Source organism: Wickerhamiella sorbophila (assembly GCF_002251995.1).
Source record: "Wickerhamiella sorbophila strain DS02 chromosome Unknown contig3, whole genome shotgun sequence".
Taxonomy (NCBI): Eukaryota; Fungi; Ascomycota; class Dipodascomycetes; order Dipodascales; family Trichomonascaceae; genus Wickerhamiella; species Wickerhamiella sorbophila.
The window spans coordinates 164,445-183,505 of NW_020194004.1; the positions used below are offsets into that span (position 1 = coordinate 164,445).

The 19,061-nt window shown below is 50.7% G+C and overlaps 11 protein-coding genes across 11 annotated transcripts; 5 read left to right on the plus strand and 6 right to left on the minus strand.

Moving 5' to 3' along the window:
* Positions 1-8: 8 nt before the first annotated feature.
* On the minus strand, positions 9-1,736 carry B9G98_01939 (Pre-rRNA-processing protein ESF1; the record flags this gene model as incomplete). The annotated part of the gene is made up of 1 exon (XM_024808496.1): positions 9-1,736. The coding sequence occupies one exon, from the start codon at positions 1,734-1,736 to the stop codon at positions 9-11; it is 1,728 nt and encodes a 575-aa protein (XP_024664264.1).
* A 1,690-nt stretch (positions 1,737-3,426) lies between these two features.
* B9G98_01940 (Homeobox protein HD-3) lies at positions 3,427-5,289 on the plus strand (the record flags this gene model as incomplete). The annotated part of the gene is made up of 1 exon (XM_024808497.1): positions 3,427-5,289. One exon carries the CDS (start codon positions 3,427-3,429, stop codon positions 5,287-5,289), a length of 1,863 nt encoding a protein of 620 aa, XP_024664265.1.
* A 216-nt stretch (positions 5,290-5,505) lies between these two features.
* On the plus strand, positions 5,506-6,822 carry B9G98_01941 (Enolase; the record flags this gene model as incomplete). The annotated part of the gene is made up of 1 exon (XM_024808498.1): positions 5,506-6,822. One exon carries the CDS (start codon positions 5,506-5,508, stop codon positions 6,820-6,822), a length of 1,317 nt encoding a protein of 438 aa, XP_024664266.1.
* A 22-nt stretch (positions 6,823-6,844) lies between these two features.
* Positions 6,845-7,900, minus strand: B9G98_01942 (hypothetical protein; the record flags this gene model as incomplete). The annotated part of the gene is made up of 1 exon (XM_024808499.1): positions 6,845-7,900. The coding sequence occupies one exon, from the start codon at positions 7,898-7,900 to the stop codon at positions 6,845-6,847; it is 1,056 nt and encodes a 351-aa protein (XP_024664267.1).
* A 90-nt stretch (positions 7,901-7,990) lies between these two features.
* B9G98_01943 (AP-3 complex subunit sigma) lies at positions 7,991-8,593 on the minus strand (the record flags this gene model as incomplete). Its single annotated transcript, XM_024808500.1, has 2 exons — positions 7,991-8,529; positions 8,572-8,593. The coding sequence occupies 2 exons, from the start codon at positions 8,591-8,593 to the stop codon at positions 7,991-7,993; spliced, it is 561 nt and encodes a 186-aa protein (XP_024664268.1).
* A 690-nt stretch (positions 8,594-9,283) lies between these two features.
* B9G98_01944 (Malate synthase, glyoxysomal) lies at positions 9,284-10,930 on the plus strand (the record flags this gene model as incomplete). Its single annotated transcript, XM_024808501.1, has 1 exon — positions 9,284-10,930. One exon carries the CDS (start codon positions 9,284-9,286, stop codon positions 10,928-10,930), a length of 1,647 nt encoding a protein of 548 aa, XP_024664269.1.
* An 84-nt stretch (positions 10,931-11,014) lies between these two features.
* On the plus strand, positions 11,015-11,383 carry B9G98_01945 (Assembly factor CBP4; the record flags this gene model as incomplete). Its single annotated transcript, XM_024808502.1, has 1 exon — positions 11,015-11,383. The coding sequence occupies one exon, from the start codon at positions 11,015-11,017 to the stop codon at positions 11,381-11,383; it is 369 nt and encodes a 122-aa protein (XP_024664270.1).
* Positions 11,384-11,402: 19 nt separating this feature from the next.
* B9G98_01946 (Squalene monooxygenase) lies at positions 11,403-12,797 on the minus strand (the record flags this gene model as incomplete). The annotated part of the gene is made up of 1 exon (XM_024808503.1): positions 11,403-12,797. The coding sequence occupies one exon, from the start codon at positions 12,795-12,797 to the stop codon at positions 11,403-11,405; it is 1,395 nt and encodes a 464-aa protein (XP_024664271.1).
* A 202-nt stretch (positions 12,798-12,999) lies between these two features.
* On the plus strand, positions 13,000-13,440 carry B9G98_01947 (Copper transport protein CTR2; the record flags this gene model as incomplete). Its single annotated transcript, XM_024808504.1, has 1 exon — positions 13,000-13,440. The coding sequence occupies one exon, from the start codon at positions 13,000-13,002 to the stop codon at positions 13,438-13,440; it is 441 nt and encodes a 146-aa protein (XP_024664272.1).
* Positions 13,441-14,361: 921 nt separating this feature from the next.
* On the minus strand, positions 14,362-15,492 carry B9G98_01948 (Candidapepsin; the record flags this gene model as incomplete). Its single annotated transcript, XM_024808505.1, has 1 exon — positions 14,362-15,492. One exon carries the CDS (start codon positions 15,490-15,492, stop codon positions 14,362-14,364), a length of 1,131 nt encoding a protein of 376 aa, XP_024664273.1.
* An 856-nt stretch (positions 15,493-16,348) lies between these two features.
* On the minus strand, positions 16,349-18,031 carry B9G98_01949 (hypothetical protein; the record flags this gene model as incomplete). Its single annotated transcript, XM_024808506.1, has 1 exon — positions 16,349-18,031. One exon carries the CDS (start codon positions 18,029-18,031, stop codon positions 16,349-16,351), a length of 1,683 nt encoding a protein of 560 aa, XP_024664274.1.
* Positions 18,032-19,061: the final 1,030 nt, after the last annotated feature.

Below are 19,061 nucleotides of genomic sequence, written 5' to 3' on the forward strand. Positions count from 1 at the left end.
CATTACACCTATGGTCGTTTATTTTTAAGTTTGTTCACCAAAGAAGACAGATCATCCTTCTTGCCATTTGTCTTCTTTTTCTTGCTAGGAGGTTCGTCACCAAGAGTGGCTTGGCGACGGCGACGTTCGGAAAGAACCTTCTCCATGGCCTTCGTCTTTTTGAACTGAGGAACGGTTGAATCAATAGCAAAGTCAGGATCCTCAAACAGTCCCTGGAAACGAGGATCCTGGATATCAAAGTTCTCTTCAGCTTCTTCCAACGCCTTCTTCTTGACCTGACGTTTAGTGAGCTTTTTAGACTTGGACTTTTCAGCATCAGTAGAATTTTGAACTTTGCTGAGGTCGTCATCCATCATCAGCAGCTCGAGCTCCGCGCGCTTCTTGGCCGAGTCCTCTTCTGAATCATCTTGCTCAGCTTCACGACGAGCTTTGGCACGCTCCATACGCTTCTTACGACGTTCTTTTTCCTTGAGACGATACTTTTCGATAGTTGTGAGGTTTTCGTCGTCATCAATGGACGGCTGTTGTTTATCAAGCACTTCGATTTTAGCGCTTTTGCCTTCAAGAACCGGGTTGAAAGTGATTTCCATATCGACATCACTATCACTTTTGCCGGTAGCGTCTTCAGTTCCAAGCAAAGCTTTGTATTTTGACATAACATCTTCAGGTTCCCCCTCTTCACTATCACTTGCAAGATACGCTTTAACATCCATATCCTCAACCTCGTGCTGGCTGAATGCTTTCGCAACAAACTTTTGTCGCTCTTTGGGCGTCTCATCCCAAGTCAACTTCACTTTGGAGTGCTGCAAGGCATCAGTAGTAAAAACATTCGGCTGGTAATTGGCGGGGACCTTGGAGCACTCATCTCGAGGTTTATCTGTGAATTCCATCTCATCCGGAACATACCTTATGTCGAAGAAGTTTGCAGTGCTCTCGTATTCTGTTCCATCGCAATTGTCATAGATGGCTTTGGCAGCTTCAACCGAATCACACTCGACGATTGCATAATAGTACTGAAGCCGCTGGAGCTGGTATTTTCTCAAACGAGAACTGCTATAATCGGCACCATCATCATTAGCCTCTTGCGCGTCGTCCTCCTTTTCATCAAATAGATCGCGGGGAGGTCCTTCGATTTCCTCCTCTGCCATGCGTTTTTTGCCGTATTCACTAGGGAGGATTTTCACAGAGTTGATACGGCGGTTTGGAGGGACAAAACCAGCAAACGTGGCCATGAGATCAACCGATTTAACATTGTCCCAGTCCAGATTCACAACAGCTAGGCGGCGCGAGGCATCGCCCTGTTTGACGTTCTGGTTATTGAGTTCGTATTCATCTTGGTCGTAGTCAAGTTCGGGCTCGCTCTCCTCTTCATCGCTGGAATCGTCCTCAGACGAAGACATATCGGACATGCCTTCACCCCGCATACGATCGAGCTTTGCAGTGGCTGCCTCGCCCTCGCTTTCACTGCTGCTCTCCGAGCCATCTTCCTGTTCTAAGTTGTAATAGCGTTTGAGCTGCTCTTTGACGTCTTTTTTCTCGACTCTGCGGCCGTACTTGTCAATAGAGGCCGTCGACTTGAACCGGTCATCGGAGTCCAGGGCTGATTTGAATCGGGAATCGATATCGCCCTTGATTGCCTTCTTTTTCGGGAGATTAAATCGCGGATCTCTGTGGATCTTGGCAAAACGCTCATCATTGGAGCTCTTGCCCGAGCTGTTTTTGGACTTTTCCGCCATCCAGGGAAGTTTTAACTATAAAAACGACTTTGATCGAGTTTTTCAGAGATGACTAAGAAATATTTTTCAGTCGTACACAGGCAAAACGGAAACTCCCAGAGGTTAAGTCACATGGAGCACAGGCAGAGAGGGGCCGCGGTGGGGAGTCACGTGTCTGAAAAATCAGAAGTGGCTGTACGGGCGATTGCTTTGCCAAAGTATCTAGTATAGGTGTGGAATGAGCGAGGGAAAAATAGCTGGTACGTAGGGATGCGTCTTCATGCTGTTAGTGTAGTGTCGTTAGCAAAGTACGGACTCGGACAGCGGGAGGTAAATTATGCTAGAGTATTTTTGGACGGGGCAGCGGGTCGATGGGGGGCTGCCTTGGCTGAGCAGATCGGGTGCGTACGGGCAGCGTGGGGCGGGCTACGGGTTAAATAATATGTGGTTTAAGATGGGAACACAAATGTCGCTTCATTTTCTTTATATCGGCCAAGATTGACCAGTATAAAGATGCAGAAACAGCTTACCCTACTGCAGGGCGAAAGTCAAGGCGGTGGTGGACATCCGAAAAGGCCGCAGGTCAAGCTTGTGTTAGCTAAGGTGCCACCGTCGTGCTGAATGATCGATGGTTGCTGGTAGGGATTTGAAACCGGAGGATCACAATTGTATGGTTGCTGATTCTTTTCAAAGGACCTGTCGCTGGAAAATTACCTGTAATGCTATGGGGCCCCGTTCATGGTGGGATAAGTCTGTAAACCCTGCGACCTGCATTGGGTTTCTGCACGATCGTGCTCGCGTCAGGAGAGCTATCGAGGCACTTGGTTTACTGAGGTGGGGTTAGAGGTCATCGAGGGAAAGCGGTGGGGTGCATTTCTCGACAATAACAGCATGAAATTTTTCGAAAAGCGTTCCGGCGCTACGCTAGACTGCCTCTGACCAGTGAGGGCATTTCAAGACGACTTCTAAATCGTCTCGGCGTGAATTACCTTGGTCACCCGCTGCGGGTAGGCCTGGCGACACAGCTGATCCAAAGTAGACAAACCATAACACTAGACAAGAAACGCAAACGGAGCAGGCAGATGGGTTCTCACTGCACAAATTCCACCGCACGCATGCTAATTCTCCGCCGATTGCCTGGTCGCGGCAATCATCTGTTGCCAAACGCTGTAAACCTAGCGCCCTCTGGGCTAGGGCGGCCTTGCAGGTGATTATTTGGCTCTCAAAGCATCTGAGCTAGGCAGCCAACAAAAGCTCATCGACACCCCTCAAAAAAAATAGGAGTGTTGTTCTTGGGAAAAGTCTGGAGACTGACCTTTAGGAGTTGGTATATTTATCAGGAGCTAACTTTAAATATCGCCATCTAGTTGAATCTAGATCGCGAACGTCAAGGCCGTTTTTTATTTATCTTTTTTCAGTTCGGGTTATCGGACCTTGTCTCTTGAGAAGGGAGCCGCGCAAACTTTTGTCTCATCGCAAAAGGGTAGAACTACGAAACTGGGCGGTGTACTGGATATATTGCTGCTCACCCCGTTAAATTGAGACAGTTTATTAAAAAAAAACCTCGGACTCGCCTGTTGACCTGGCGGTTTAGGCGGTTTAGTTTTTTTGAGCCGTTGTCCCCCAAACTCGTGTGCTCAGCTTTGTTTCCTCGAATTTTGCGCAACAGATTGGAGCACCTGGCCTATTTTTTTCATTCTATTCAACACAAATGGACAACAGCATATGGGACACAACCGTTTGCTCCAGCATTCTAGGGGCCCCCGATATTTTTGAGGACGACAAGACTCTGTTCGCCAACGCTGACGCCTGGGACGAGTTTCTTGTTAAATCAGATGATTTGGACTCTTCTAATTATACTGGTAGTATGCATTATATGCCAATAGGGGAAAATGATGCTGAGGACACCGCCTCTGCTGGTTCAGAGGCTTTCACAGAGTCTTCACTACCCACAAACCCGGTTGGGCGACACCAAAGAATGCATTCCGCTGCTTTGACTACTCAGCCACTGGTGCCCATGGCCCATTTTGACGGCCCGAGCAGTTCTTCGACCTCTCAGCATACCCACTCTTTGACCACGCTAGACGAGGATGCTTTTCGGGCCGAGGACCATTTTGCCACACTGATGCACAAAGTTCCATCTACGCAGGACCTCTCACAAGCGCCCATTACCCCAGATATGACTCTCAAGTCGCCAATGTCTCGGCAACCACTACCACCGCTGCCCGTGCCATTAGCAACTCCTCGAAATGTAGCAAACCCACAGTCCATGATATCGCAGCAACGGGGATCGCCTCCAAAAGAAGACGAAAAGCCGAAACCCAAGTCTGGTGCAATTCAACGAAGGCGAATGACCGAGCAGCAAACAGTGCTTTTGGAGTCGAGTTTTCAGCAAAACCCACGACCCGATGCGGCCGAAAAAGAGCGTTTGACAATTGTTGCTGGTCTTCAACTACGTACGGTGCAAATCTGGTTTCAAAATCGCCGTGCAAAGGCAAAGGCTCGAAAACAGCCATCACAACACTACGATATGGTCAAGCATCTCGAGCAGAAAACTCCTGTCCAACAGCCCATTGTGCCTCTACTACGTACGAGGTCTGTGCCAGCGGTTCCAGCTCTATCTTTGAGCACGGCGGGTGCTGCGGCGGCAGTGGGAGCAGTATCTGCGTCTCCAGGCTATCTTTCAGATGGATCGAATACGCCATGGAGCGAGCTTGCGAGTCCAATGGCAGACATGTCGGCTCAGAGTCCGTTGAACGAGCAATGGTCGAGACAAAGCCATTTGCTCCAGTCACCATACATCTACGCGAGAGATGGTTCAGGCAGTAATGCGGCAAGCGCTGCTGCGGCGGCTGCGCTGGGACGCCCGCCACCGCTGAATCGATCTAAATCGACGTCTGTTTTGCCTGGATACACAAAGGGTGAGCCCAAGCGGCGAAAGGATTCCAATGCAAGCCTTCTGGGGCTTCGAAGCGGGCAAACCACACCGCAGTCACGGGTATCTCCAATGGGTTCACCGCGAGCCTACGCGCCCCGTGTTACCGCGGCGCCCTTGGATGCTCGGGTCGCTGCAAATTTCCTCCATCAGCAGCAGCAGCACAGGAGACAGCGCAGCTATACGCAACCGTCGTTGCAGCCAGCCGCAGAGGACGACAACGCACCAATGCGGTTATCATTGGATCTTAACAGCGACCAGGCACGCCTAGTATGGGTGCCCGCAAAAAAAGATAGCAATTCGGCCGGGCCGGGGGGAATTACCACTAGTACCCCCGCGGCGGCGGCTGCTGCAGCTGCTGCTGCCATATCGGCCTCATCAAACCATGGTGAGCCCTGGCCGACTTACGCGCCGCGCACTCCATCGCTAGGATCGCACCTGGGATGGCCGAATATGCCGCCCAATGCTCCGGCAACTGCACCATCAAGCCGGCGGGACTCGGTTGCCAGTCTATTTAGCCTCGAGGAGGAAGCGTCACCAGGCATGTCACCAGGCCTGTCAGGCGTGCTTACACGAAGGGTTTCTCGACCGGCCATTGACTCGGTTCCTGAAGAGGAATCGCAATTTCTTGGGTTTTAAATATAAAACAGACATAAACTAAAATTTTTGGCAGATCGTCGGAAGTTTCCGGAAATTTTTCGGAGAAACACCGCGAAAATCATCCGGAGCAAGCAACCTGTCGGGCAGGGAAACATGCCACGTCCATCTGGCAGCCCTGCATCTCCCTAACCCTGGTTACTCAACGTATATCTTGACAGCAATCTCAGAATTTCACCATACTCTCTAAATTTCATAATGGCCATTCAGAAGATCTACTCCCGCTACGTCTACGATTCTCGTGGAAACCCTACCGTTGAGGTTGAGCTCACCACTGAGAAGGGTACCTTCCGCGCCATTGTGCCCTCTGGCGCATCCACTGGTTCTCTGGAGGCCCTTGAGCTGCGCGACAAGGACGCTTCCAAGTGGGGAGGCAAGGGTGTCTTGACGGCTGTTGCCAACGTCAACGACGTCATTGGCCCTGCTCTGATCAAGGAGGGTATCTCTGTCGTTGACCAGCGCGCCGTTGACGAGTTCCTTATCAAGCTTGACGGAACTGACAACAAGGCCAAGCTCGGTGCCAACGCCATTCTTGGTGTCTCTCTTGCTGTTGCTCGTGCCGGTGCTGCTGAGCAGGGAATTCCTCTGTACGAGCACATCAAGAACCTGTCCGGTTCCAAGGCCCCCTACATCATGCCCGTTCCTTTCCAGAACGTTTTGAACGGTGGTGAGCACGCCGGTGGTTCTTTGGCCATCCAGGAGTTCATGGTTGCCCCCATTGGCTTTGACAAGTTCTCCGACGCTTTGCGCGCCGGCACTGAGGTCTACCACAAGCTCAAGTCTCTTGCTCAGAAGAAGTACGGCTCTTCTGCTGGCAACGTCGGTGACGAGGGTGGTATTGCCCCTAACCTCGAGAACGCCGAGGAGGCTCTCGACCTCATTGTCACCGCCATCGACGAGACCGGCTACAACGGCCGCGTCAAGATCGCTATTGATGCTGCCTCCTCCGAGTTCTACCACGACAACAAGTACGATTTTGACTTCAAGAACCCCAAGTCCGACCCTAAGGCGTGGAAGACCGGCCGTGAGACTGGCGACTACTACAATACTTTGCTGGCAAAGTACCCCATCATCTCTTTCGAGGACCCCTTCTCCGAGGATGACTGGGAGTCTTGGAAGCAATTCCTCCCCCAGGTCAAGGGCAAGTGCCAGATCGTCGGTGACGACATCACCGTCACCAACCCCAAGATCGTCGCCAAGGCCATCAAGGAGGACGTCGCCGACGCTCTGCTGCTCAAGGTCAACCAGATCGGTACCCTCACCGAGTCCATTGACTCCGCCAAGGCCTCCTACGCCGCCGGCTGGGGTGTCATGGTCTCCCACCGCTCCGGTGAGACCGACGACAGCTTCATTGCCGACCTCGCCGTTGGTCTGCGCTGCGGCCAGCTCAAGTCCGGTGCCCCCGCCCGCGCTGAGCGTCTCGCCAAGTACAACCAGCTTTTGCGTATCGAGGAGGAGCTTGGTGACAAGGCCACCTATGCCGGCAAGGATTTCCACGCCGCACACGCTCTTTAAATTTTAGGTTTTTGCAAATAAATTAAATTTCTGCTAAACAGGCCCGAGGACATATCCCCCGCTCACTAGTTCCTACCTGAGATGCCATGCACCAGCCGTCGTCAAACACCTGATGGCACCGCACCATATCGCCCTGTTTAAGGGCCAGTTCGTCGTAGAGCACGGGGGTGTATGCAAATATAGCCTTGAACATGGCGCCATTGAGGTCGGCGACTACTCCACCGTTTGACGGGGTAGGCAGCTGAGGCAGTGGCTTGTCGCAAATAGTCGAAATGCTCTTGCCGCGCTCAGACCCGGAGTGCGATGAGCTGCGACGGGACCACTGCGCGGTGGGGGGCAGTGGGCTTGAGTACTCGCTTGAGCGCTCGCGCACGACGTTTCGTGCCACGGCCGGCTCAGACGTTTGTTCTGGCCGCTCGGGCCGTTCTGGTCGCCCTGGTCGCTCGGGCCGGGTGGGCGTAAAGTACTGCGTAGGTGTTGGACTGTACACGCTTTTCGGCGTTTGTTGGATGGACAGCAGGCTGGCATGTTTTTCTGACGGGTCAGTCACAATGCTCGCCGACACAGACTCAATGCCACTTGTGTAGTCTATTCTGGCACAGTTTTGCACTGACTGGATCTGAGGCTGGCCGTAAGGCTTGGCTGACGGGCGGTTCACTGCCGGTTCGGGTGGTGAAGGAGCCTCCCAGGGGGACGCGTGCTGGTCATGGGGCCAAGTGGGTGTCATTACTTTGGGGGACTCTGAAATAGACCCTAGTTTCATATCTGGTCGACTTGTCCGCTGGCCACTAACCCGCTTGATGTTGTTTGAACGACCGTTCCCCTGCTTGGGGTCTGGCCCATACAACTGGTTCAATTGCGAAAGCCGCGGCTCGTTGTCAATTTCCACCGACAGTTTGGGCGGGTCTATGGGTACCTTGGCGGAGTCTCTGTGCCGGGACCCGCAAAGCCACGACCTACGGCTGGGACGAAGCACCATGCAAAGCACGCATGCCAACACGAGCAAGCACAGGACACAAACCGTTCCAATAGGAATAACAATGGCTAGTAGCACCCCCAGATCTATTTCGATGGCCATGAGTCGCAAAGAAAAACTTGAAACACCCCAGGTGCGTTTGAGAGTGAGATGAAACTCTAAATTAATCTTTAAGGCTAGAACAAAATAAGTTCATCTCCGAACGTCTGGGGAAATATAATACTTGAACAGCGATGTGGCAGACGAAATGGCCCGCGTGGCGGCCGTTATCGTGTCTCCTTGGTCGACTGTGCCCGCCTTGTTGGCCATGTCAACCGCGTCGACTATTTTTGCCACACTGGTTTCCAGAACCATTCCACCCTGTATGAGTTCCTCCAGAACTGTTTCAAGAACTTCCCATCCGAAAATAAGATCCAGCTCGCACACCGACTCGAAGCAGCGGTCCAAACTCTCGACAAAGATCTGAATGAGGTCCAAAATGCCCAGCTCGCTTTCCTGCTGGTCCACCATGAACACAAAATTGAGCGTGGCGTACTGGCGATAAATAACCCGGATTTTCTCTTCTCCGTCGTCGAATGCCTCGAGAAGAATCGGCGGCAGCGCCATGAAGTTGCACTGGTTTGCGCTTCTCTCCAACAGCATGTTGTACACTTGCTTCAGAAGGCGCTGCTGAACCGAAACCTCAATTGGCGTGTAGAACTTGATTAGACGCGGCTGCCCGCTGTTGTTTACTGAGTTAGCCTCCTGGATTCCGCAAAACAGCCTCTACCTACCAATAAGAACTCCATGGATCATATGATTACAAAGGAGAGTTCGACAGAGGGGAAAGCTTATATTCAGTGCGCCAATGATATGAATTAACAATCAAAAACAATCAATTAAGTACTAGTTCGACGGTTGCGAGTGTCTGGCCCGACAAACCCAGGTATGGCTCGGTCAATCAGCACGATCTCGAATGCCGAGGCGGCTGCAGGCGAGTCGCATGCATCCAATTCCGGTCGAAAGAGGGAGTTTCCGCTCACGAAATGTCGTTTAGACCACGCCCGACTGCATTGCCCTAATTTCCAAATAGAAAACTAGAGAAAAGCGGAGAAACGAGCCAGCAATCCCGAGTTTGCGAACCTAACCCCGCCCGAGCCCGGGATGAGTCTAACTTGGAACCCGGGCCACCCCGGGTACCCGATGTGTCACCCGGGCATGCAGCATGTGCTTTTACCTCGGCCGAAATAACGGCATTTGAGTTTGCGGAGGTCATAAGGCGCTATGTCGTCCAACTTTTTGCCCACACCTCAACCCGCTCAAATTCACCCTACCACTCATGTTCAACCGTCTTCTCAGTGCCCCGGCTCGTCTTAAAATGGCTCTCTTTTGTTCCGCACGATAACTCCAATGTGGGGTGGGTTGGGGTTTCTGCGACCCATCCCCTCCAAGTAATATAAAGGACCTACCCCAGTTTCCCAATTGTCTCACAAAAAAAAATATACCATGGTTGCCCCCATTGACAGTATGATCCCCGGCGTCAAGGTCGCGCCTGTTTCTTCAGAAGTCTCATCCAAGATTCTCACAAAGGAGGCTATTGCCTTTTTGGCTACGCTTCACCGCTCTTTCAACGCCCGCCGCAAGGAATTGCTTGCTGCTCGCGTCGCCCGCCAGGCCCGCATTGACGGTGGTGAGCTGCCCGATTTCCTTCCTGAGACTAAGCACATCCGCGAAGACCCAACATGGCAAGGTCCTACTCTGGGTCCCGGCCTCGAAGACCGTCGTGTCGAAATCACCGGCCCCACCGACCGCAAGATGGTCATCAACGCTTTGAACGCTAACGTCTACACCTACATGTCCGATTTCGAGGACTCCTCGGCCCCTACCTGGACCAACATGGTTGAGGGACAGGTCAACCTCTACGATGCTGTCCGCCGCAACATCACGATGCAGCAGGGTAACAAGCAGTACGCCTTGAACCACGACCGCTCAAAGATGGACAAGAAGGAGCTTCCTACTTTGCTTGTCCGCCCCCGTGGCTGGCACCTCGACGAGGACCACTTCCTCGTTGACGGTGAGCCCATCTCGGGTGGTATCTTTGACTTTGGTCTCTACTTCTTCCACAATGCCAAGGAGTCCGTCAAGCGCGGCTTTGGCCCCTACTTCTACCTGCCCAAGATGGAGTCCCACCTCGAGGCTCGTCTCTGGAACGACATTTTCAACGTCGCCCAGGACTGGGTTGGAATCCCCCGCGGCACCATCCGCGCTACCGTCTTGATTGAAACCATCCTTGCTGTTTTCGAGATGGACGAGATCATCTACGAGCTCCGCCAGCACTCTGCTGGTCTCAATTGCGGCCGCTGGGATTACATCTTCTCCTACGCCAAGAAGCTCCGGGCCCACCCCCAGTACTTGCTTCCTGAGCGTGACGACGTCACCATGAAGGTTCCTTTCATGGCTTCCTACGTCCGTCTGCTCATCCAGACCTGCCACAAGCGTGGTGTTCACGCCATGGGTGGTATGGCTGCTCAGATCCCCATCAAGGGCGACGATGCCGCCAACAAGGTCGCCATGGGCGGTGTCTACGCCGACAAGTACCGCGAGGTCTCTGCTGGCCACGACGGTACCTGGGTTGCCCACCCCCAGCTTGCTACCATCGCCCTCGAGGTGTTCAACAAGGAGATGCCCACCCCTAACCAGATCTACAAGCGCCATGAGGAGACCATTGTCACCGCCAAGGACCTTCTGAACCCCACCATCACCGGTGGCCGCGTCACTGAGGCCGGTATCCGCAAGAACCTGTTTATTGCTCTTGGCTACATGGAGGCATGGCTCCGAGGCATTGGCTGTGTCCCTATCAACTTTTTGATGGAGGACGCTGCCACTGCCGAGGTCTCGCGTGCTCAGCTCAACACCTGGGTCCGCCACGGCGTTGTCACTGCCGAGGGCAAGCGTGTCACCAAGGAGTACGTTCTGAACATTCTCAACGAGGAGGTCGACAAGATCAAGAAGACCCAGGGCGCCGGCAAGTACGACGAGGCCGCCCGCTACCTTGCGCCCGAGATCTCCAACGAGCGCTTCAGCGACTTCCTCACCACCCTTCTCTACCCCGCCATCAAGGGCGACGACAACGCCACCGCTCCCAAGCTCTAAGTATTTAACTGCATAAATAGCGAAATTTTATCTGAAATATCTCGACGAATCGCCTCTTAGTAATTTGTCACTTTTTTAGGAAAAATGCCCCCCACAAGACAGTGGGCGAAGTTCTTCCTCTACTCGGGATTGTGCATTGGATCGGGCATTATTTTTGTGAATTACTTTGTGCCCAGCGATGAGAAGTTCCTGAGCGAGCTGTCCCCGGAACTCAAGGCCAAGTACCACGCAGAGAAAGAGATCCGTGCCCGGGCCAACCAGCTCATGCAGCAGAAGATGAAGGACACCCAGGACAAGCCTGCGTGGCTGCAGGGCCTCAAGAGCTCGCAAAAGCTTGAGCGCCAGATTCTCGAGGAGGCCCGCAAAGAGGTCGAGCAGAGAACGGTGGCCGGAGAGCTGGCCAGCGAGCGGGAGCGGCTGCGCGAGCTGGCCGAGAAGGAGAAAAAGCTTTAACTTATTTAAATTAATTAGTTCAGAACAATTCACGGACCAAGAACGGAACGAAAACTACAATCGCAGTGTACAAAACGGTAAACACCTGCAGCAGAGCCAGGGGGAACCCGACAATGCCCTTGTTGATAAAGTTGAGGTAGATTGAGTAGAACGCCACGGCGAAAAAGTGGTAAAAGAGCACGGCGGGGCGGGGCAGGAGGCCGCTGAGCAGCGAGACGGGGCCGCGGACACACTCGCCGCCCTTCTCAAAGTAGCCAAAGCAGCCGTTTTGGAGGATTTTGAGCTCGCGGGTCTCTGCAGAGAACAGTTTGTACAACGCGACAGAGAGAACGTTCACGACAGCCGACTTGGCTTTGCGTTCCTGGTAGAACTTTTTCATGATCGCAGCCACCTGCTCCTCGTCGACGAGATTCACAGACTGCGGGCCCAGCATCTCGCACAGCAGCACGGCATCGTTGTAGCACACCGTCATTCCGCCGCCCGTCAATGGATGGCGCATGTTCATCGCGTCACCAACCAGAACCAGGCCGGGCGTTTTATTTACTGTGGCCGGCAGGTACTGGTTCGGCATGCTGCGCAGCTTTTTATTGTCTAGGCCCTTGCGGAACGCCGGTTGCATCTGCTTGGGAAGACGCGGCAGGCAGTTTTCCTCAATGTACCGCTTGAGGTCGCCGTTCGATGCCGAGGGCATTGGCGGCGGAACATCGCACAGAATCCGCGCCTCGGTGGGTGTCGTCTGGTACACAAGGATGGGCTTGTGGCCGGCTCCAATGACAACATGTCCGTGGTTGGGGCGCAAAAGGTCCACGTCGTCAAGAACCATGCCAACAAAGTAGCCCTGGATCACAGGCTTGATGTAGGTGAACTGCTTGCGGAAGGCAGACGCGGTGCCGTCACACATCAGCGTCATCGTGCCAAAGAACGGCTTTTTTTCGCCATTGACCATCGCCTCCACGCCAAGAACCCGGCCAGTCTCCTCGTTCTTGATCACGTCCACTGCGGTGGCCTGGAGCATGGTCACATTGGGCTGCTCTCTGGCTATTTTACGCAGATTCATAATGAACCTGCCGTGGTGGAACCCGCGGCCCGTGGCAGGAACCCCGAGCTGCGTCGTTTTCGCCAGGTCAAAATCGGGCGAATACTCAGGATAGGGAATGTGCACCCGTTCGCCCTCGTAGATCACCTCGTAACCCTCAACAACCGCAGCATCAATGCCCTCCACGGCCTCCTCCATGCCCAACTTCTTCAGCGACTCGAGGCCACCAGGCTGCAGCAGCTCGCCAACGATTCTGTCTGGCTCATTGAGGTCTCGCTCCAAAACGAGAACCTTACGCCCTCTATCGCTCATGCCCTTCGCCAAAGCCGGGCCGATAACACCGGCTCCAACCACAATGAAATCATATTCCTCGTACATGGTTATCAACGCAAAATCAGCTCTTGAAAGTGGCCTGATTTATACTGCGATTTGGCACTTTTCAAATCTGCCAGTTACTAATAAGCGCGTGACAGCCTGCCGTCCTGTGTAGTCACCTTATTTCTGGCCTGTTTTTCAATCGTCTCCCAGCCGCCATCTTACCTAACCGGCTGACCAGGGGCGGCTGACCTAACCAGTTCAAATGGCCTCGCACCAGATGATGGACCACGATATGCCCGGCATGCCAGGCCATGGCGGCCACGATACTGGACCAACGTGCTCCATGAATATGCTGTTCACATGGGACTACAACAACTTATGCATTGTGTTCCGCTGGTGGCATATCTCCACCGCATTCCAGCTTGCCATTAGCATGGCAATTGTGGCCGCTTTAGGAGCAGGATACGAATTGCTTCGGTGCCGCATCAGAAATCTCGACAAGCGTAACATAACCGCGACAGCAAACCCGCCCTCGCGCCTCGAACTTGCCATTGGCTACGGCGCTCAGGTATTTTACTCTTATATGCTCATGCTGGTGTTTATGACTTATAATGGCTGGATCATGATTGCGGTCAGCCTTGGCGCGATGCTTGGCTTTTACTACTGGGGGAATGTCGCTGAAAGACAAATGATGTGCCATTAAAATCTGTAAATATTTTTCGTTCGTAGAGCTCCTTTTAACCAATTGAACTTCAAAATCCCAAAAAAAATTCTCTCGGGGGTGAGTCGAACACCCGATCTCAAGATATCAATGAAGAAACATTACAGTCTCGCGCCTTAGCCAACTGGGCCACCGAGAGATTACTGGCCGAAAGTTGGTGACTAACAATAAGTAAATGGCTCGTCCAGGGCCAAGTCAGTTTATAGACGTAGTTCCTATATTGTTTTCATTTTCAGGATTAGTGTTTAGTGCTTGGTTAAAAGAATTAAATGCAGGGTGTCAAACTGAAGTAATTGGTCTAATTTCACATCGCAGCGGCGGGTGACAAAAAAATCTCTCGGGGGTGAGTCGAACACCCGATCTCAAGATATCAATGAAGAAACATTACAGTCTCGCGCCTTAGCCAACTGGGCCACCGAGAGGATTACTGTTCAAAACATATTTGGTTGAGTAATACGTTCTCGCGGAGTTGATTAAAAGAGCATTATTTAGAAGCCCTTAGCAAATTTGCAGTTCCGACTGATCTTTTAAATCAGCTGAACCGATACCGGGGAAATAAAGCAGTGCAAAAAATGGTGACGACCGGGGGATTCGAACCCCCGCCTCCGAAGAGACAAGAGCCTTAATCTTGCGCCTTAGACCACTCGGCCAGATCGTCTCTTATGAAAGCACTTGCACGGCCACACCTATATGTACCTGGGCTAAATTTGCACTTTGTAACAAAAGAGGGACACACGTTAAAATAATGTTCATGAGTCTCCGAATACCTCTATAAAAGATCTCATCCCTTTGCCTCAACTACTTCTCGGATCCAAAGTGCGCTGGATGCATGAGCCTGCGGACCCGTCATGACAACGTTCAAAAAATAAATTGCGATAAACTACTAAAACTATAGGTATCCTCTTACAAAGAGCCAGTGATGGGAACAATGTTAGATGAGCTGGTATACTTGGCCTGAGCAATTCCAATCTGGTTGGAATCAAGTTGGTAGACAACGTACGCAGAACGAAGAGTGCTGTCTCCAAGCAAGTTAATACCTTGGGTCTCAGAGTTGGGCAAGATTGTGAGGGTATAAGAACCATCCTCATTTTCAATGAAAAGTTCATCAAGTCCGACCTGGATTTCGACGTTGCCGAATGTGTAAACCAGGGGGTTGCCAGAAGGCTGCGAATTCAAAATGTAAGCACCCTGGCTCTGATCCCAAGTAGCGCCATAGATATTGGCAATCTGTTCAACAGTGTCAGAGTCCAAGTACGTAAGAGATGTTCCTGAGTCGAGGATACCCTGAGTCGAGCTGCCAACAACGGAAACCGAAACCTGGAACGCAGAATTAGACTCAATGGGAAGCACGGCCATAGAACCACTATATTTGGCCTCATCAATACCACCGAAAAGTAGCGTACCAGTGTTGGCATCGATGTCGTCCAAGTAAAGAGAATAAGCGTTCTGGGAGATGAACCCTTGGTTCTTCAAGTTTTGAGGGACGTTGGTGTATTCAGAGCTAGTGGACTCATCATTCTCGAAACCGATACCGAACACACCATAATTGAGGCCATTGGAAGCTTCGGCATTTGTGTAAGCAAATTGCTGATTCGTGACAGCTGCCGAACCAATAGTGACAGTGTCGGTGACCCAATCACCGTTGATCTCTGTACCATCAACGTATTCAATCGAGAAATCATTGCTCAGGTACTCATAGGTAGACGAATCAGAAGGGTCGTAAGAAGCACCAGGTGCATTAGAGTTGGGGCCATAAACCCAGAGATCTGAAGAGCCCGTGTCGATCTGAGCTGTGACAGACTGCTCGGGTGTTCCAAGGTCAAACGTGGCAAGGTACAAATAAACCTGGTTTGAAAGTGAAACAGGGATAGTGCTCCGCTTCGCAATATGGCTAACAGAGCTGTTATTGGGTGCATGTACGCGAACAACAGGGATAGTCAGGAACCCGGATTTGCTATCGGCATCTCGAGCGATAGGCGAAGCAAAAACAGTAGATAGAGTGGCAAGTGTGATAGCAAAGGCAGAGTACTTCATATTGTTGGAGGTATGTGTGAGTAGGTGGCTTTATCGGTATTTATATTCACACCTGCAGGGATCGACAGCTTGTCTCATATATCGTGTGTTTAGGCTATGATGTGCCGTGTTTCCAGCTGCACCACGAATTTTTCGATTATTTCGTACTTGACTCGACATGGTAAATAAACATAGCCCAGTTTATTGATAAGTGTCAAATACTGACCGCTATCGGCGCTTCCTTCGCTAATTTGGCTTGGCTGCATCTTCCAGGCACGGCACACGTACCTCAGATTAACGGCGCTTCGGAGCCGTGGCAGCAACATTCTCTGATAGATTATTTTCCTACCCGTCTATCTTCCGGAAAATGAATTGATTCGTTTGGGTCCTGATGGCTTTAATTTAATCGGATTCCGAGCTGTCAATTTTGAATTCCTCACTCTCGGCTAAGAATTGCCCGGAGGATTATATCTGTCTGGGTTTGGGTTTTGACCGACGTCTGTTCGTTTCCCACGATATGTTTAACTATATCTGTGACTAGGTATTTGAATAACTCGAACGTCAATTAGTTTTGCATTCGTTGAATTGAAATATGTTATTTTCCCAACTCTCGATTCCCCGGTTGGGCCTACTTTATGCAGCCTCTACCATATGCCAATCGATAACCCACAGCTCGCGATCGATATGTAGTCAATTACGCTATCGGTTGCCGTATATCGTTTCTATTCGAAATACTGGGTATGCATGTATGCTTCGTCCTCGAGTTATGTCGCAGCATGTTGATGAGGTTTCCTATGCTGCTTGATTAAGGTGCCTAGTAGATCCGAACTGAGTTATCACTCGATCATACAAATCAACATTATGAAAATATAGACAATCAATGAACAAACAAAAAATCTAATCGCTTGTTACCCTCTGCGACGTTTTTATGGTCGTACTCCGCCTGGTCCTCCAGTGACAGGTTGGCCCACTTTCGGGATTTCCAATTATTTCTTGCCATATAATAACATTTAACCAAGAAGGGCACGAAAAAACTGGTGACGGCAATTCCGAAGAGCTGCTTAACACCACGCTGGTAGCGTGGGGCATCGTCCTTGCGGAAGATGTTGGCGCCAATAATTGCTGCAAGCTGCGAGGCGATGTTGACGAGAGCACCTGAGACAGTTCTAGTTCGCACCGAATATGAATTTGCCGAAACCCAGGAGATAGAAAGGGGCCAGTCGGGAGGTGCACCAAGGCCAATGAAAATAAGTGCATAAGAACCCCAAACATTGTGGAGGAACCCGGGCCACCAACGCATTGCGGCTAGGCAGGGTATCCACCACAAGGCAGAAAAGCAGTAGACATACGCAAACTGACGCGACCATTTGGACAGGTGAACAGAGGCCAATAGCGTAAATATAGTGAGAATGTTCGGTGGAATCATCAACAGATTAGTTTTCATAGTCGAAAACCCCTGCGAGCGATACAAAATTGCTTGGTACTTGGAAATTGGCGTTCCAATGATATCGGTGAGTAACCGACACACATAAACTGGCCATAGGTCATAGTCGGTAATACTTTTCCAAATCATACCAAAAGTGAGCGCTTCTCTATTGTGCATGTCACCTTTAGACGGATCATCTCGAAGGACACGGTTTACGAGGATCTTTTCTTGGCGCTCTGTATACCATCCATTTGGCCGAAACCAGACCTTGGTCTGAGTAACAGAAGGCGGCATCAGGAAGAACGCAGAAATACCTAGCACAAGCGTTATCAGGCCTTCAATCATGAAAACCCATCGCCAGCCTGCCCAACCGCTGTGACCATGAAGGGAGAAGATACCGTAAGATAGTAAGGAAGCCAAAGCTTGTGTTAGTGGATTGGCAATGTAAAAGTAACCGAGACGGGTTGACATCTCGGAATTTGTATAGAAATAAGATATCCAGAGAGAAACGTCTGGAATAAACCCGCCCTGAAGAGCTCCCAAGAGTCCGCGACAAACTAGGAATCCAGCCTTATTTTGCATGAAGCACTGGAATGTAGCGACTAGCGACCATGCAGTGAGCTGAATCGGAATCCAACGGTCGGGGCCGATCTTTTTGGACAAAAGCTGCGAGGGAAGCTCCGAAGCCAGAAAGCAGACAAGGTTCACGGTAGAACCAAGGTTGTAATCATTTGTTGTCAACTTGAGATCTTTCAAAATAGTTCCTGCTGTTGCGTTGGCCATGTTGTACCGATCTATATCAAGGGCAACAAACAAGAGAAATGCGACAAAGGTGACGCGTAGTTCAGTTCGGAGAAGCACAGAGCGCTCCTCCTTCTTTGTCCAAACAAAGGTCGGGTCGAAATGATGCAAACCTTCGTACTGGGCCTTTTTATAAACAGCATTCCAAGTCTTGCACTTTTCAGCATTCTGGAAAATATGGTCTACCGCAAGAGGAGCGAGATCCTCCGTTTCAAAGCTTGCATTTGACCCCTCAATAATCTCATTTTGATTGATATCATAGAATACCTTATCACTGGCCACAGAGCCAGAGGAACTGGTACTACCACTTTGGCTATGATTTGAATAAGCCATAACTAGTTGAAATCATACACAGCTGTTTTAAATAGATTCCTAGAGCCTGGTTTTCGTCATCTCCACCAACTGGGGTTGCATAATCGTGCAGATATTAGCAAGACACTTTAACCAACTGATAGGAGCTAGGAATAAGCAAACAACTAAGGCATGTAGGTCTAACTGCATCTTTTGTGTTAAAAACAGGCTGCTATTTTGACATGTATTAATTTCAGCTTCTGACGTTGGCTCATGGTGGAGCAAACACAAGATCACGTGAGAGCGCATGCTTCGAAGCATGCATGCTGTGATATAGCGCATCGAAAGTATGTCAAGTTGAATTGCCCAAGTGATCGAGAAGCCACTAGTGATGTTGTTCAGAAGCAGATTGTAGTAGACTTGAAGCTGAATTACTCAATTGTATCGACAAAGTTTTTCATGTTTTCTACCGCAAGCCGGTAGTTCACCAACTCAGTTTGAGCGTAACAGTTGATATCACGGCTTGTTCACGTACAATATGCTTAGTAGTCTTGGTGCTGATCACGAAATATTGTACGAGGAAGATACAGCAAGCTTATCAGATCTTCAATTCGGGCTCTGCAACTAAGCTACATCGATGGTTATGGTTGGTGAGAATTTATATTTTGCTCCTGCGTATTGAGGGCCGTGTTATAAGAGTCCATTACCTGTAGATTTTGTCTCAATTGGCCAAAATGCTTGACCATTTCTCTGAAATCTTCGCTACTTGTGCTCACAGAAGATGGAGGTGCCTCATTGATCAGTTGGTAGAACAGAGTACTCAAGACGATTTTAAAAATAATAGCTTAAACAGCGTGATTATGATTTACCAAGCACACGAAGGGACCGAATAATACCTCTGGGAATCGACAGAAGCTAGCCTTCGAAATGGGAAAGCTGGAAATGCTATTACCAACCAGACAGGGCGAACTGACGAACATGACGAAAGCGGTTCGCATAGCTTGAAAAGTAGGAGCAACGTTTTTAAAATGATGAATATGAACAGAGTTCGGAACATATAAAGGGATAGCTC